General features: G+C 35.6%; 1 protein-coding gene across 1 annotated transcript in view; it reads right to left on the reverse strand.

Moving 5' to 3' along the window:
• DNAJC13 (DnaJ heat shock protein family (Hsp40) member C13) overlaps nucleotides 1-19,139 on the reverse strand; it is a 116,637-nt gene that overhangs the window by 43,357 nt on the left and 54,141 nt on the right. Inside the window, exons 18-30 of the mRNA XM_034661823.1 lie at nucleotides 18,584-18,598; nucleotides 17,940-18,022; nucleotides 16,533-16,686; nucleotides 13,722-13,825; nucleotides 13,477-13,636; nucleotides 11,699-11,761; nucleotides 10,012-10,113; nucleotides 9,554-9,658; nucleotides 8,569-8,771; nucleotides 7,399-7,483; nucleotides 3,569-3,723; nucleotides 2,791-2,836; nucleotides 780-934 (exon numbers count right to left, since the gene is read on the reverse strand). Coding sequence (XP_034517714.1) covers nucleotides 780-934; nucleotides 2,791-2,836; nucleotides 3,569-3,723; nucleotides 7,399-7,483; nucleotides 8,569-8,771; nucleotides 9,554-9,658; nucleotides 10,012-10,113; nucleotides 11,699-11,761; nucleotides 13,477-13,636; nucleotides 13,722-13,825; nucleotides 16,533-16,686; nucleotides 17,940-18,022; nucleotides 18,584-18,598 — 1,430 coding nt within the window. The remainder of the gene's footprint in view (nucleotides 1-779; nucleotides 935-2,790; nucleotides 2,837-3,568; nucleotides 3,724-7,398; nucleotides 7,484-8,568; nucleotides 8,772-9,553; nucleotides 9,659-10,011; nucleotides 10,114-11,698; nucleotides 11,762-13,476; nucleotides 13,637-13,721; nucleotides 13,826-16,532; nucleotides 16,687-17,939; nucleotides 18,023-18,583; nucleotides 18,599-19,139) is intronic.

Below are 19,139 nucleotides of genomic sequence, written 5' to 3' on the forward strand. Positions count from 1 at the left end.
CCAATGTTCATAGCTGCAATTGTCCACAATAGCTAAATCGTGGAAGGAGCCGAGATGCCCTTCAACAGATGACTGGATTAAGAAGCTGTGGTCCATATATACAATGGAATATTACTCAGCTATCAGAAAGAATTCTCAATATTTGCTGCAACATGGATGGCACTGGAGGAGATAAGGCTAAGTGAAATAAGTCAAGCAGAGAAAGACAATTATCATATGATTTCTCTCATCTATGGAACATAAGAACTAGGATGATCGGTAGGGGAAGAAAGGGATAAAGAAAGGGGGGGTAATCAGAAGGGGGAATGAAACATGAGAGACTATGGACTATGAGAAACAAACTGAGGGCCTCAGAGGGGAGGGGGGTGGGGGATTGGGATAGACCGGTGATGGGTAGTAAGGAGGGCACATATTGCATGGTACACTGGGTGTTATACGCAACTAATGAATCATCGAACTTTACATCGGAATCCGGGGATGTACTGTATGGTGACTAACATAATATAATAAAAAAATTAAAAAAAAAAAAAAAAAGAATCACCAGTGGTTAACAGACTCTACCCTTATATAAAAACTCTATTAAGGTACAGTAATTTTGTCAAATCGTGTTCGAACAGAATAAAGCTAATAGCCCTGTCAAACTCGTCACTTGATTTGGCACCAATGACTACTATAGCTTAGATTATGTAACTAGTGAAAGCAGTTCTTTTAACAGAAGTCAAACCAGATGGCAAGATGCACAGATTCTGAGTATAAAATACAATCAATGGGCTACTTACCTCATTTCACTGCTCCAGATTGCTTCTGGAGTATCAAATTCTCCTAGAAAAATCTCGGAAAACTTTTCAGGCTCATAATTTTCTAAGTAACAAACCATTGCTTCTGGAAGGATGTGCCCAAGTATACTTCTCTGAAAAATATCTTGTCCTTTTGTCTTTAAAACAAAACAAGACATAGAAACACTAAAGTTATGTTTCAATTTTCTAATAAATGAATTGGATTAGAGAACATTTAAGAAAACAATTGGAACAAATTGCTTTTGTGCTCTGGAAATTTAGATGGAAACATGGCAAAATGTGAAGTGGAAGATGTCTGGTATTAAGTGGCTTTGGCATGAGCTCCCAAGATAGAATTAACATCGCTGGGCCTTCGGCAATCTGAAGCTCCTCAGGTGTCAGGTGCTGCCGATATTACTTAGGACAACTGGCTTTGAACCATGTGTAGTAGTAATGGACAACACAAGGAGAGCTCCCGCGATGATTTCTATAAATTATCTTGTTATATTATTGGTTGCAATTTTCACCTGTACCTGCTTCTGTTTTCAAAAACAAGTTAAGTCCAGAAAATCAACATCTTAAAAAGCCTATCCTCATTAAGTGTGGCTATTTAGATGGAGAATATCTACTCAAAGTAATTATAATTAACTATTTTAAGGACTTCATATTCTCTGGCTGGCGAAATGCAATCAAGACAATGACCATACTTTAACATACTAAATTTTAAAAGTCATTTCTTTATCTGATAGAAATAAAATCCTAAGGACTATAAATACTTTCTTTTTTTTTTCCATCTAAGCAAATGAGAATGTTTTATTTCTCTAGGATCTGACAGAGACAGAAGAAAAAAATCCCGACATGGTTTTACCACCTAGTGCCAAGACAAATAAGATGATGAATACTTCCAGGCTTTTTGCTACTAAAAGTCACAAATTCACTATCTGTTAAATTTTGGGATGAAGAAATGCTTGCTTTGTTCCCTAGAATACTATTATTTGGTAATTCCTGCATGCAGAATTCTGTTACAAATACAGTTTTGCTCTAATTATTCAAAATATTGTTAGGTGAAATGATATATCATTTCTCATGTTATAAAAATTTGAAAAAAGATTATATATGCATAACTGCACAGAAAGAAAGGGGAAAAAGAATGCTAAAGAATGCCTAATGCTACACTACAGTGATTAGAAGTAATTTAAGACTTTTTTTATATTCTCATTTTCTATCTGTATAAACTGTGGAAATTACACTGCCATGGGAATCACTTTAATATCATTAGATTATTTTCCAGAGCTTCACTGGCTTCTCTAGAAAACACGCAGTTTGGTCTAGTGTCCATTGTCAAATGGCATAAACATTCCTTGATTAGTCTCAACAGTGGTCTGGTTTTGGTTTATTCTTCTGTTCTCAGTAAAATCTGAAAATCAATGCTCCATGAAAACCCTAAAAAAAATTTGAAACATCTTTCAGTTATGTTTTGACAATAAATACTTCTGTAAAATGTTAGGTATAAGGTTTCAGGTTGTCAAAGCTATCTGGATGAGTCTTATCTTTTTTGGATTCCTATTTTTATTCCCCAGTAAAATGGAAGGACACTTGAGAACAACTGAAAAATTAAGTAGCTTCAAAGAAGAAACTTGGTACTTCCGCCACCTTGTGATCTGAACAAAAAGAAGGTTGACGTCTTAACTGAATTTAGCTGATTGTATGAGATTCAGGTATACGCTCAAGTATTTATGAAAATTATTAATCTAAATTTTACACAAAGGGAACAAGTTATAATTCACATCTAAAATTTCAACGTTAAATCTAATAGGCAACATTTATTTTCATTAAAAAAATATTAGCTTAAGACTCTATGTACAAGGTACCACAAGGAATGTGAAAAATGAGTAAAACAGTACCTGTCTTCAAGTGCTTACAATCTAGTAAACATACACAGCTCAGAGAACTTAAGTGCCAAGTCAGCTTATCCAGTGTTAAGTTACATATTCAGAGGATTAATCTGGCTTACCTCCTCTGACTTGAAAGCCTGTTTAGTATGCGTATACTTCAAAAATCTAGGGGAAAAAACGATTTGTCACACATAGGAACTAATTTAAATTTAGTAATCTTAGTTTTCTAAAGATCAGATTTTTTATAGATAAATAAAAGCCACAAAAGGACACTTGTACATATTCCCAACTTAATTTCTAATTAAGACAAGAAATCAAATGAATTAGAAAGATTTTAAAATTATGGTCATATTAAGATTATATAACATGAAAAATTACCCAATTTGAAGAAAAAACAAAATGTAAAACTGTATGTGCAATGTGAGTACACTTCTATTAAATACATATATCAGAATTGTATTATAAAATATAAGATGGTGACAAATTCTTTGGTTAGATGTGGTAATGTAATTCTGAGTTATTTTTCACCCATTCTAATTTCCAAATTTTCAGACATATAGTTAAACAGCTTTTGTAATGAAAAACTTAACAAAAGCAATGATGTACTCACAAAAATAACCAATTAAAAAACCTATCCCGGGGCGCCTGGGTGGCACAGCGGTTAAGCGTCTGCCTCCGACTCAGGGCGTGATCCCGGCGTTATGGGATCGAGCCCCACATCAGGCTCTTCCGTTATGAGCCTGCTTCTTCCTTTCCCACTCCCCCTGCTTGTGTTCCCTCTTGCTGGCTATCTCTATCTCTGTCAAATAAATAAATAAAATCTTTAAAAAAAAAAAAAAAAAACCTATCCCTATACATTTCAAATAATAACTTTAAGATTACCATTAAAGTTCTTACCGAGCAACAGGAAGCACATTGGAACCAGTATACATCATGATAAAGAAAAATACTCCACTAAGATAAAGACGAGGTAACTGTGGGTTATCTTGCATGATATGGTATAACAAAATCGCAACCTTCTCAACAAGGATAGGGTCAAAGGTCAGCAGTAGCTAAAAAAATAAAATGTTTTTGTTACTGGGTTATAATAAAAAAAACTTGCAATAACACCATTTACTTTAGGTTTATGTTTTTCATGTGCTATGCTGAAGTTACAGTTTCTTATATGCAATAAGTTACAAAATAAAAATCTGTGGGATTTAGTAAGCTTGTTTGTCTACCAGACTCAACAGATTTGAAAATTAGTTCATTTTACAATACTTAATGCAGAGACGGTAAAACATTGACAATTGGTCAAAACTTATTCAGAAAAGGCCCAAAGACGCCTGACGCTATGTTGTCATGATTACAGATAAAACTGTTTCTTATGCAGGAATCTTCTTGAGTGGACTTCTTTGATAATGACAAAATAAAAAAAGAAAAGTAGCTATGCTTTGGGTTAGTTTCAGCACATGAAGCATTCCCTGAAGACTACTTGAGAGCTCAAGGAGCAGAGCAGAGAACTATCAGTGCACACTAACAGCACTGAAAAAGAGATCTACAAGTGCAGGTTCAGAGGGCAAACGGGTAACCGAATACCAGCAGTACTTCTATCTACTATTGCCAGAAAGTACCAAGAGAGGAGGTCTCTAGAAATTTGAGCTAAGAGTACTGAAGGGAGTACCTGGGACCACCATAATGAATCCAGGCTATCAAAAAATCATACAGAGTTGCTATAAATAAACACTTGATAAAGATATTTAATACGTTTTATCTTTTATTTTTTTTTTAAGATTTTATTTATTCATTTGACAGAACATATGTGGGCAGAGCCACAGGCAGAGGGAGAAGCAGAACCGCAGGCAGAGGGAGAAGGAGAAGCAGACTCCCCCCTGAGCAGAAAGCCCAACATGGGGCTCAATCCCAGGACCCTGGGATCACGACCCGAGCCAAAGGCAGCTGCTTAACCAACTGAGCCACCCAGGCGCCCCTAATATGTTTCATCTTAATTAATGTAAGTGGCATTTCAATTTTCTATAAACACTTCCCAAGAATCCCCAATGTTGGGTCAAATGCTACCAGTAAAAAAACTGCAATAACGAGTAAATATTAGCTCACATTAGGAGGTCAAAGTTGTAGGATCAATTACAAGACTGAATTGCTATGTGTCTTTAAGTAAATAACGGATTTCTCTGTGTTTTGGTGTCTTAACTGTTCAACGAGTTATTTAGATTGAGTGTTTAGTACTGTCATTTTATAAAGGAAAAACTGAGATACAGTAACACAGGGTTTTCCCTAGTTTAACAGCAGTTGTAGTTCAAGATTTGTTATCACTTTAACAAAAATATGGGAATTAGCAGGCAAAAACTCCAAATATTTGAAATTAGAGTATACCAGAAAACTTCGCATTCACTCACTCTATCTTAGACAAACTCTAAAAATTTTGAAGATGTTATCAAAAGGTCAAACCAGTGATTGCTCTTAAAGTCAAATGAAGGACAGAAATCTATACTCACCAATGTAAATAGTGTGTTCCTGAACTACTATAGCTGCCTGTGTTTAGCAAGATTATAATCTCTCAGAATATGGGAAATTAAGGAAAAGCAAAAAGAGCTTCTAAAAAATATTTTCTGAATTCAGTATAAAAGATATAGGCGGGGCGCCTGGGTGGCACAGCGGTTAAGCGTCTGCCTTCGGCTCAGGGCGTGATCCCGGCGTTATGGGATCGAGCCCCACATCAGGCTCCTCCGCTATGAGCCTGCTTCTTCCTCTCCCACTCCCCCTGCTTGTGTTCTCTCTCTCGCTGGCTGTCTCTGTCAAATAAATAAATAAAATCTTAAAAAAAAAAAAAGATATAGGCAGTATATACTATAAAGAACAGGCAGGCTGGGCGCCTGGGTGGCTCAGTCAGCTAAGCGTCTGCCTTCAGCTCAGGTCATGATCCCAGGTCCTGGGATCGAGTCCCGCATCAGGCTCACTGCTCAGCGGGGAGTCTGCTTCTCCCTCTGCCCTTCCCCCCGGCTAATGCTCTCTCTCTCAAATAAATAAATAAAATCTTAAAAAAAAAAAAAAACCAGCTAGGCTTTTCAATGAAATTCTTCTCCTGAATCATTCTAATTGTTCAATAATACTAAAAAAATTTTAATTAAAATGGACTCTTCCCCTCCAAAGCTTCATGTTATGCCAATCACAAGTCTTAAGAGGTTTTCAGTCATTCTTTCCTGGCCTGAAATTCAACAGTGTTTGCATTTACCTCTTTCCTTCCAGTTTCCTAAGTCCTGGAAAAATACTTGGGAGAGGTAGATTTACTAGGCCTTTACCTACATGTCCAGAATAGAAAACAAATCCCTCTCCTTGTACCACCTCACATATGCAGCCACACAGTTCTCTAGGCTGGAGTGGGTGATGGGTTACAGGAAACAATAATTGCAGTGCCTTTCATTTAAGCAGTGAAACAGAAAGGTCCACAACAGAAAAGCATTTTGAAATGCTGATAGGTTTAAATAACAGAAATTGGCAGGGGGGCGAGTTGGGCACTGTCACTGTCATATTTCAGAAGACTTTTTCATTACCAGTGACTTACACAGGCACTTGCATACCTATGAATATAAAAATATACAAACTAAGTAACTCCCCTCTCCCTTTTCACATCAATGTACAACCAATGTGTACAAATAACACAAATTGCTGCCATACACTTTAAAGTCACATCATGGGGGCACCTGGCTGGCTCAGATGGTTAAGCATCTACCTTCAGCTCGGGTCATGATCCCGGGGTCCTGGGATCAAGTCCCGCATCGAGCCCCACATCAGGCTCCCTGCCAGCAGGGAATCTGCTTCTCCCTCTTTCTCTACTGTCCCCCCGCTTGTGCTCACTCTTATCAAATAGATAAATAAAATGTAAAAAAAAATAAAATAATATAAAGTTACATCATGTGTGGTTAATATAAAAAATAATATTTAGGGGCTCCTGAGTGGCCCAATCAGTTAAGGGTCTGTCTTCAGCTCAGGTCATGATCTTGGAGTCCTGGGATCGAGCCCCACATTGGGCTCCCCACTCAGCTGGTGTCTGCTTCTCCCTCTTCCCCTGCTTGTGCTCTCTCAAATAAATAAAATATTTTAAAATAAATAAATAGAATTAACAACAGGATATTTAATAGACAGGAGGGAAACACTGGCCTGAAATCTCTGGGACCTGACTTATTTGGATTTAATGCTAATCTGGAGATAGTTTAATTCCAAAAGAGCAGAATAATGATGGGAAAAAAGAAGAAAAAATACTTTAGTATATTCTACATAATTCCAACTCAATGCATTGGATCAGCTGCTATCCATGAAAACAATTAACTGAAAAGAGTCAAACTTTGAGGCAAGCTATAAAGACTGCTGTGATTATTTCTTGGAACATAGCCAACCTCATGTCTACTTCTGCGGTCACCATTGGGCTTCCCAGGAATCCTAACTTCAACAGTGTGATTTGAAGAATGTGTAATAAATAAAACCTTTTGAGAATAATTCTGGAGTCTGAGGGCTTCCTATGTTTAGGTTCTTGGATATACAATCTTCCATAGTATATTCAGAATATCAAATCAATTAGGAATAAGTGAAATAAATGTAAATCGGGGTTCGGTTTTTTGGAAATGGAATACACTACAATAAAACAAAGACTAGGGCTCATGTCAAAATTGAATAAGGGAGAATGGTTCTTAAAATACTGCCCTTAATTTGATAACATAAAGGTAACTCACCTGAATAATATGGGGAAGGCAAGCGCTGTCTGACAGCAGTCTTTTCACTCTAGGTAAAGGCCGAATGATGGCATTATCTTGATCCCTAGAAAACATTTTCTAAGGTCAACATTTAATATATTTATTAAAATTTGTATGTGCAGAGGATATGACATTCTACTAGGCATGAAGCATGTTACCTTACTTTTTTGTTAATGAAGACTAAGCTCTCATACAGCTGGGAACATGATTAGGTATTTTGGTTTAAATCTACTTGGCTGCTTAATATGACTTCATTTCCTTCCATAAGATTTCCTTGAAAAACAGTACCCTAGAAGAGCCAAAGACTCTTATTTATTATTTAATTGATTAAACTTGGTGTTGTCCAACACACTGTCAGAGGATATTTCCCCCCAAAGGGCATATCAAACTTTGTCACATAAATTTAAACCTTAACTATTCTCAGTATTTCCCATGTATAGCTTTAATTTTAAGGCTACATTCCTTCTAAATGCTAACTGTATGCTTTTAAGTCTGATCTGAATTTTAAAGAGAATTGGAACCATGAAAGCCTCAAGTGTTATAAAACTGACAGTTTCTCAGTAACTTCCATCACCAAATGTTTCTAGTAGAGTAACAAACAAAATGATACATATGCAAATATTTTATAAAGATCACAAAGTTCCATGCAACAGTTTTAACTGTCACCGTATAACATAGTCTCACCTTCACTTGTCAAGTGGGACAAGATATGGTGCAAGATACTGGCTTAGACTCAAGTTCTACACCAACAGTAGCTAACCTGACAGACGAGGGGCTGGTGGCACTCACCACTGTCTACAGATGGCAGTATGTTTATTTCAGATGTTCATACCTGATTCACAGCAATGTGACAATTGTCACTGCTGCTAGAGTGCAGCCAGTAAGCCTCAATTTGGTAACATTGTTTGAAGTCTCCCAGAGAAAGTCACTTTTCAGCTACTTTTTCAATATATTTTGTAAATTATTTCTTTATATGTTTCAAAAGCTCCAAAACTCAAAGCAGCATTCCCTCAAGGTCACAAATGGAATATCTTTGCTCTAAATCACCAGGGTAATTCCAGGTTGTTACTGAGGAAGCTCCCATACAAATGGAGAGAACAGATATTTTAGAGTCCCTGTTAACCATGGAAATGTTCAATTACATTTTACCTGCTTGGAAAATATCCACACATTGTGATCAACATGTTCAATATAAGGGTAGCAAGGTCAGTTTCATTTAGTACAGCCTGTCCACTGGCTAACAGACACCACTTAAGCTGAGGTATTGCCTGAAGTGGTCGCCATCCATCCATGCCTTGAGCCCAGCATCTGGTTTTTGCATTTAACATTCCTTTGGTCCACAATTCTTGCATCTAAATCAATGGAAGGCACCATCATTACAAACACAAATGAAGCAAAATGAGGTTTGGTAAGGTTTTCTATTTTGTGGTAATACATGAACTATGGTAATCAACATCCAAGTTCACTATAAAAAAACAGTAACAAACTTTTGTTGACAAGTCTTCAAGAACCTGAAATAGGTTACTAATATAAGAAAATAACAATTTAGTTGGCCAACCTGCAGAGCATAAAGAACACTGGAGAGAATGACAACAGTAGGCAGAGTATAAAATGAACAAGATATATGCAAGCAGAAGGCTTGGCCTTCTATAAAACTATCTTTGGCTAAATTCCAACTGAGCCTGAGAGAGCAAGATCAAGTATCAGCAGATGTTAAGATGGAAGTTGCCCCTGGATTGCACAGGCAATTTTCAATGAATTTCAGACTGCATATTAAAATTTACCTATTCATTCCATATAGAAGTGTTATAGTTTGAAAAGCCTTAATATCTATAATATTATAATACCTTACAATTGCTATTATTACTTAAAAATTCATTAAAAATCTAAGTGCTACCTCTGTATAACAACAGCTTGTAAACAACAAGGTCTGAAGACATGACTGTGTGTCTGTGGTTCTTTCTAACTGCAAGACATCTAAACCTTCATGTGGAAATTGAATGGCACAGCCCTTGGAGCTGATGGTAATACTTCAACACACAGTTTAAAAGTACTCAACATCTCTCTATGTGTGTGCTAAACAGGTGGGTAAAAGGACAAAAACCACAACAAAAAGTTTCTCTAAGACACCAACCTCATGAAATCCATATGGGCCACTCCTTTCTTTGTCTGCATTGCCAAAGTACCATTCCTTTTCACTCTCTCTTTTCATATCTGGAGCAGCTTCGATTACATTGCTCTGAGTTTAGAAAGATGCAGTTATTTTCCAAAGCAGAAATTTAAGGGGGCAGATATCATAAAAAGTTCTAATTACATAACTGACAAATTCGCTTTAAATCTTAAAGATCATATTGCCTCAAAATAAGCCACATTAGAGACACAGTTACTTTAAAAGACAAAAGAGACACTTGAGAAGTAAAACTGGATCAACATTGTCCATCTGAGATTGTTCTTATGGTTATTTTAACTTTTATTAGCCATACTCAGGGCCACATATATTGACAGGTTTTCATGTCAATTTTTATGATTCTTTTGATCCGAAATTGTACTCAAAGTTTGTTAAACTCGTGAAATGTAGATAAGCATACGTACCTGCAGTGGTACTGTAGCTCGGCTTACATGGAGATGTGCAAGGGTAAGCAAGTCCACAAGGATTCTAATTCCATTTGAATCCATGAGATCCTTAACATTTCTCTGGAAGGCAAAAACACTTTTACCTAGTCGAAATTTTTTTCTTTCCAATAGGTACGATTACCTAAAAGACTCTCAAAGAAGGAAACACTTAGAATCTCTTTGGAAAAACTCACATACAACTGATATTACTTAGTGTTTTCAGGATTTTGTGTTCAAGCAACATGAATTTAGATAAATGTGAAAAGGGCAAAGCAAAGAGATCACATAAAGAATTTTTACTTAAATATATTCTGAGCAAAATAAAAAACAAAAATAAACAAAGCCTGGCGGAAGTAATGCCCATGATAAATTCTCTGGTTCTCAAATTATTCTGCATTTTCCCAGGTTTTGTTAATAACCAGATTATTCTATAATCAGAAATAAAATCTGGTATATTAAAAGACCTTTTAATGTTCCAGTTCTTGTAAACTTAAGATAAAAACTGGCAATTTCTTAAAAGTTAGGAAGAGATTATAATTTAAATTTTTATAAGATTAACTATACTTCATTTTAAAATGTGCACTATTTTCTAAAGTGAGAATAAAACTAAGCAAGCTAGAATATCATAAATTTAAGAAATAAAAGACCTGCTCAGATTTCACTGCAACATAATTGTGAATTAATGCTACAGTTACAACTACGAATTCTTGTTAGAAACCAGTATGGGGGCGCCTGGGTGGCTGACTTGTTAAGCGTCTGCCTTCGGCTCAGGGCGTGATCCCAGAGTCCTGGAATCGAGCCCCACATCAGGCTCCTCCGCTGGGAGCCTGCTTCTTCCTCTCCCACTCCCCCTGCCCGTGTTCTCTCTCTCTCTGTCAAATAAATAAATAAAATCTTTAAAAAAAAAAAAAAAAAGACATCAGTATGAACCTATTAAAATTTTTTTAATTTTTTTTTAAGATTTATTTACTTTAGGGGTGCCTGGGTGGCTCATTCAATTAAGTGCCTTCAGCTCAGGTCATAATCTCAAGGTCCTGGGATTCAGCCCCATGTCACACTCTGTACTCAGCAGGGAGGCCACTTGCCCCTCTCTCTATGCACTGCCCCCCACCACATGAACTGAGTGCCGATCCCAATGCAGGGCTCGATCTCACCACCTTGAGACCACAACCTAACCTGAAACTAAGAGTCAGACACTTAACCGACTGAGCCACCCAAGAGCCCTGATCCTATTAAAATGTCTTAAAAAAGAAAATATGAAGAGCTAAATTGACTCTCCAGTTTGTCTTCAAATTACTTATCATCAAAATGTACACTGAATAAATTAGAAACCTTCTACTTCATGTCGACATTTATTTTACTTCAAGTCCAAATCTAAAGAGTCCCTAAAGAAAAATCAGCTATTGATTTCATCCCTCATTATTGTTCATTCAGAATTTTATTATCATTAATTTATTCAGTATCTGTAACAACAGGAATGTACAAAGAGTATTTGATAAAAATTTTCACTCCAGAAGTTGATAGCACATGGAGATTTCTGATCTAATATGAGAAGAAGAGAAAAGAATCATGTCTGGATAATTAGCTCAAACAGTAATAATCTTTTTGTTATATAGTCATGTGATTTATTTGCAAATAACTGCATACTTAAGCAAAAATACTTTACCTTATTAAGGATCAACTTGTTAAGGAAGAGGATCAACCGATCTCGTTCAAGTTTATCTGTGCACTATTGAAATACATGAGAATTTAGTCAGAAGTGAACAGAAACACAAATCATTATCATCACTGGACAAAATCAGCAACAACCAGTAAGAAATAAAGTCATCTTTTAAACATCAAGAACATGAGAGGAGGGGCGCCTGGGTGGCTCAGCGGTTAAGCGTCTGCCTTCGGCTCAGGGCGTGATCCCGGCGTTCTGGGATCGAGCCCCACATCAGGCTCCTCTGCTATGAGCCTGCTTCTTCCTCTCCCACTCCCCCTGCTTCTGTTCCCTCTCTCACTGGCTGTCTCTCTCTGTCAAATAAATAAAATCTTTAAAAAAAAAAAAAAAAAAGAACGAGAGGAGACTATTAATTATTGTTTAACTCCTCAATGTCTTACATTCTCTGCAATTTTATAACTTGTCTAATTTCCCTAGAAAGGCATATATTTTAAAAGTCAAAACCAGATTAATATATAATTTATATAAATACTTTAATATATAAATACATAAAAAATTGAAACAAATTTAAAAATTACCCCAAATGATACTTCTCAATTAGATATTCTAAAGAATGATTAATGATGCTTCATATAATCACATCATGATGGTCACAAACAAGAAGGAAAAATATATCTGCCTAAAAAATACAAAGGCTATGCTACAAGTACTCAGGTTTACTGGAATAACAGTGAATTAGAATTCAATAGTACAATCCGGTGTAACAGCAAACAATAAGGATTTTCATCTGGTTATGTTATTTCCCAGGTATGTTTTATGACCTTATCCAAAATCAGTTTTCTAATCTATAAAGTATGATCAACAGTTATGGTAATTATAACAAGCACTGATGGCCATTTAAAAATTGGTGAAATGGTTCTAAGGCAGTTCCCTAAAAATCAAATTGTTAAATGTAAGACGAATATAAGCACAAATGAAAGAACAAAGTGTATATACTGCAACAAGTAGGTTATACTCAAATCTGAGCTGCAGGATAGGTAAATGGGTCACTATGTTCCTTCCCCCAGCCAAGCTCAAGTGTTAAAGGACAAACTTTCTAAAATGTGTTAACTCAAGGTTCCCTTTTTTTTGGCTATCATTGTAGTTCCAAAAATTTTTATTAAATAATCTTCACACTTTGAAATTCAGTATGTTAGCAGGCGCCTGGGTGGCTCAGCCAGTTAAGCATCTGCCTTTGGCTCAGATCATGATCCCAGGGTCCCAGGATCGAGTCTCGCATTGGGCTCCCTGCTCAGCTGGGAGTCTGTGTCTCCCTCTCCCTCTGTCCCTGCCCCCCATGCTCATACTCTATTTCTCTCTCTCAAATAAATAAATAAAATTTAAAAAAAAAAAAAAAAGAAAGAAAGAAAGAAATTTAGTATGCTAGCATAATTTAAGATTTTTCCGAAGTGGAAAACCAAATGTACACACAAATCTAATAGTCACTATTTCTTTTACACACCTGTCCAGCTCATCCATACTTAAATTAAAGATTGGCAAATAAGTCGCTAAAGTCGTTCAAGAGCAGCAGCTGAAAAAAATAAACTGACATGGACAAATACTAACCCATTATTCACTTTCCTATTCATCTAACATATTTAAGTACAATGTAAACTACACAAAACTCATGCAGAAAGTTATGGTAACAATGTAATCAAACAGAATTTATATTCAGTTTTGAAAATTAAACAAGTACCCCAAATGCACTATCAAATAGCAGTTTCCTTAAATGATATTCTTACCCTCTCTAACATTCCAATGATATATCTTGTATCTGTAAAAGGTCCTATTTCTTCATGACATCTGCCATAAACAATAGCAAGAGCTTGTAAACATAAACACTTCATGTTTACTTTTGGGGTGAGCAGGAAACGATGATAGAGCTCGTTGAAAAATTCATACCTAGATTTAAAAAAAAAGTTCACAATGGAATTAGCATGAAACTAATAGTGAAAACAAATATAACAAGATATGAAGAGTAGCTTACGATCTTTTAATTGATCCACTTTCTTCATTCTCATCTTCCTCCAATAGTAATCTCAGGTAATAGTCTCCTATTTTGATTTCCTCTGCCAGGCACTCATATTTAACCTTTATTAATAAATGCACATTAGAGTATTTTAGTTTACAAGAAGGTTTTGGCAGTTTCCACATAATCACTTCTTAAATTCTGTTCAGAGCTTTTTTCTTTTCTTGTAAGACCACCTTTAGTGAAATAATTCAGCATTTCTTAAAATACCTGGTAATTCATTATTATTAGTGTAACATTACTTTCGTTGAATGTTAAAGAGCTGGAATTATATGCCAATTTTATGAATGTAAAATTTGCTGATAAAAACTCCCAGGGACTAGATGGTATTAATAAGGTTGAAAGGAAGGAAGACTCAAAACACTGTTAAGAGATAATCTGCTTTACTCCCTTCTCAGTTTGTCACAATCAACTATGGAATAAATGATCCTGCACCATACACAGTTTCTGCAATTCACACAAGTTACCTCAGGTTTTCCGTCATCCCCCAACACATCAACTACACTTTATGGTATATTTTTATTTTTCATTCTCTGCATGTTGAACTACCCCAGATTACAAAGGAGGTGATACATGAAAGAGCAGCCCATGATGATCAGGAGCTATGGCGGCACCATGACCTTTGTACTCAGGCTGCTTGTCTAAATTAAAGATTTGCAAGCAATTGTAAAAAGGAATTCCCTACTGACCAGATTATTAAAATTCTTTTTCCAAAACCTAAAATAATTTCTAAAAATATAAACTATATAAAATCAAATACACACACACACACACACACATATATATATGTATAACCGTTTCCTTTCTTTCTATAAATTCTAAGCATTCAATTCATTCAACTTCTATTAGGCATATACTGTGTGCCATGCACTGTTGTAGTCGTCCAGGATACAGCAATAAACAAACATAGAAATTACTGTCCTTACAGGGGTAGCAGATAAAAAAAGTAAAATATACATGATAGTTGGGTGACAGTAAGTGCTATGGAGTGAAATAAATCAGGGAAAAAGGAGAGGGAGAAGGAGACGAGGGGAGAAAGAGAGTAGAGGGTTGTATGTATATACAAAGAGTTTTGCATTTTTAAAGATTTATTCATTTTTAGAGAGAAAGAGTGAATAAAGGGGTGGGAAGAGGGGGAGAGTGAGAGAGAGAATCTCAAGCAGGCTCCCTGCTGAGCATGGAGCCTGACACGGGCTCGATCTCACAACCCTGAGATCATGACCTGAGCTGAAATCAGGAGTTGGATGCTTAACCGACTGAGCCAACCAGGCACCCCTGAGGGCTGCATTTTTAAACATAGTGGCCAGGTAAGGCCTATTCAGATGATGACATTCAGTTAAAGACCTGAAGGAAAAAACAAGTTATAAGGCTATCCAGGGAAGGAGAATATTCTAGTAAGAAGGAATAGCAAATAGAGAAAGATCTTGAGTCAAGAACATGAATTTGGTGTCTCCAGGGAACTCAGTGTTGCTGGATCAAGAGTGAAAGGGTGAATAGTAGAACATGAGATCAAAGAAAGAATGCCTGGAATTAGCAGGCACACAAATCTTGTCTTGTAAGTCATTTGAAGGACCAGGCTCTTTCGAAGTGAGATGGGAAGTGACAGAAGTACCAGAGGGCCCTGGGCACGGAAGTGACATGATCTACTTTAACAAGAGCACAATGCTGCTATGTTGATTACAGGGAGGCAAGGGGGGCAGTAGAGATACTGCTACAAATCCACAAGGAGAGGAGGGTTGGGTTCTAGTTAAATGCTGAAAGTGTACTGAATAGGATTTGCTGACAAATTGGATCTGGGGCATAAAAAATGACCTCAAGGATTTTGACTGGAAAATAAAAAGGGGCCATTATCTAAGATCAGAAAGACTACAAGGGAAGTAGGTTTGGGGGAAGAGCAAGAGCACAGTTTTAGAGCTACATTCTAGTCGCTTATTGGATATCCAATTATAAGATAACAGTATGAGGTCTTGAAAAGAATTATGTGAGATAAAAGTCTGGAAGTCACCAGGAAATAAAAAACAGTTAAAGCCATAAGACAATGAATATAAATATGAGGTCCAAGAACTGGTCCTTTATGCCAGTTTAGCAGTTGGAAAAATTAGAAAAATGAACAAAGGAGGAGTGCACAGTGGAGGAGGAGAAAATCCAGGAGAAGACAGTCCCAAAACCAAAGTAAAGGAAGTCTTTCGAGGAGAAGCAAATGAGCACAATCAAATCATTGTATTTTGCAAATGCAGTTGGATTAAAAAAGCCTACAGGGTCATGAGTATGTTTAAATTCACAACTGCTATGAGAGCTTACATTATACACACACACACACACGATTATCTAACACCAACATTTTTTTAAACATATTTCTTGATATTTTGTTGTTCTTCACATCAATATTTTAATAGAAAAGTAAAATATGGCCACATTCAAAATCAAACTACCACAAAAAAATTAAACAAGGTACAAATACAAGGAAAAAAGAACAGCATTATTTCAATGGAGAAAAAAATCTAAGGAGAAAAAAATAAGCAAAGAACAGACCTAGAAAGCAGATCAAATTTATTAAAACTCCTACATTCTCAGGTACAAAGCCAAGTTACTTAACATAATGAATTTTTATTTTTTGTCTCAGATAAATATATGTTTTCTAATATTTCCTCCACAAAACTGAGGGAAAGATAAAAATACGTTATATAACCATAAATCTTTGAAAAACACTCCAAAAATAACATGTGCTTCCAATAAGAAAAAATTAATATTACAAAAATTAAACTTTACCTCAAATTCATGGTGGTTCCAGGAGATCACATTAGCACTACCAAGCTCTCTATCAATATTAAATGCTCTCATTTCAGATTCAAGACTATCCCTCAGTTCTTCTCGTGTCTTGAAATTCCAAATTAGGTTTGACTTGGCATGATCCTGACCAAATCTATGCATATAATCAGAAAATAGTAGGAAGCCATAAACATTAAAAAAAAAAAATCTATAAATATCCCTTACTACATTTTATAAGAAAACAGTGGAATTAACAAACTTCAGCAAGTGTAAATGAATAAAATAAAATCTCTGTAAATTAAGTACAGTACAATACAAATGGTAGAATCTTGGTGATAGTTAACAGGTGCACACTGTAAAATTGTTTGACCTTTTCTGTAATAAAATGCTAAGGAAAAAAAAAAAATGAACCCAAACCACAAAAACAAATCGATGTGGATTTCAAAACAAAGAACTGATATTTCAGTTTCAGTATTTACTGCTAGTATAAATTTCAGTCAGAAAATAATTACAATCAGGTATCAAATTTCAGGTTGGGGATAAGAATTTAGGATGTGTAGGATGAGCAACATTCTAGATTAGAATGTTACCCACTACCTAAGGAAGAATACAGCTAAACTGCCAAGTTCTGATTGATATTTGTAAAATATCTTCCTTTTATTCCTAGAATAATTTAACTACTGTAATAAATTTGGACACAGGTCTGAACTGGAGGTGGATGGGCATCATATCCTTTCGTTTTCATTCTGCAACACTCCTAGAAAGTCTGATGTCAGAGTTCCAAGAGAGTTCTAGGGGAGACAACATAATCGAAGAATTCCTGAGAAAGAAAAGGCCACACTATACACTATATTTATACTATATACTGCAAAAGTACGGTGAGAAGTTTCCAAAGCACATATTTTCCTTTATCAGCCGAGGTATACTCAATATATAAGCTTCCAGAATAAGTATTGTAAGTTATCCCCAAAATTTAGCAAATCCCTAAAATGTTTCAAAGTCTTTCTAAGTGTTTGGGGTGGAGGAAGAGTGGGCAGGGCCAGTAGATGAAGAAGTGGTAAACAGATCAGAAAGGCTGGAAAAGTATGTTAGGCCAGCAAAGCTGGATACCCATTTCCCACAAGTCTCCTTATGTTTTCATCATCTACCTCTTTTAAGTAATTATCTCAAAGTCCCAATAAAAGTTTAAAGGTAACTTCAGCTCCTTAGACTATCAACACTCTATAAAAGACATTAATATTATGGAAGCATCATTAATCATACCAATCTTAACAGTTACAATTCTTAACCTTGAGAGCATAAAAATACACAAAGCATAAAGCACCAGTTCAGGCAAGAAAAACCTATCATGATTCTTCTAATGGCAATGCCAAATTTAATCTATTGGAAAAGAGGCTTTAAGTTTACCTATAATAGAAGAGATCCCAATTTGCTTCTATTTTTATTCTTTGTCTTCTTTTTCGAAGAACCACTGGCTTTTGATTTATATTCTGGAAAAAACAAAAACAAAATTTTATAGTGCTCAATCTGGGGCTACCAAATAGGCTCAGTGAGAAAAATCATCACTTTGTAAGTGATGAGAAACATTTTCTACATCAAATTTTGGCAGAAACAAATTAATGAAGCAAAATCTATAAAATATGAATATAAAATATTTTATCACAATGTGATATATATGGTGCTAGCAGATAATTCTACAGTGTTGTTGAAATATTTTCCACATAGCCTAAACTTACTTTTTGTTACAGTTTACAGTGATGACTGATAAAATTTATAATGATCAAAAACAGTGACTTGTTTTAAACATTTACATGCAGTTAATATACAAGTCATGGGAAAACAATAAATGCAAATGATTACAGGTTATTAAACTGCTATCAAAGCCATAGGAGCAAGTATAAATTGAAATAGCTAATGGACAAGAAATAAGAATCTACATTCAGACACATGTGAGGTGAGATTTGAATTTATTAGACAAAGAATCTCAAAGACAACTCCACATGCCAGGCAGTTGAATGCATTTCACACACGTAGCAGGGACTTAAACTCACCATATTGTTTCTGTCCTGAATTTAAGTTTAAAAAGGAAAAAATGAAAAAGTTTTAAATAAAAATGAGAGTGAGCCTATATGTGTTAAGCTGTATCTATCATACAAATTCCACGAGGATGTCACCAATATAAATCTTCATTTTAAGACAGAAGAAGGTCCTGCTTCGCTGACTCAAATTTTAAGCAGTCATAAACCCATTTGAGAATTCAAAGAAAGCTACGGCCCCTATTCCAGAGAAAGACATATACGTAAGGCTTGTAATTAACTGGAGGGGAAGATTTCAAAGATTTCTTGAAGTCTATACATGGACTGGCAGTTAGGAATCTCTGCTCCAAGTAAAGCCTGTAGATATGGCAGACAAAATTCTGACCCTCAACGTGAAAGAACCAAAAAGTAGAAAGTAGTAGAGATTAAAACACAGAAATCTATAACTTCATTAAAGAAGTGACAAATTATATAAAATAAAGAATAAAGAAAGAACAGAAGGAATAAAGGCTGAGTAATAAATTTTAAAACATAAATACTGCTTGAAATATGAAACCTACTGGTTATATGA

Source organism: Ailuropoda melanoleuca, chromosome 6 (genome assembly GCF_002007445.2).
Source record: "Ailuropoda melanoleuca isolate Jingjing chromosome 6, ASM200744v2, whole genome shotgun sequence".
In the NCBI taxonomy this organism is placed as follows: Eukaryota; Metazoa; Chordata; class Mammalia; order Carnivora; family Ursidae; genus Ailuropoda; species Ailuropoda melanoleuca.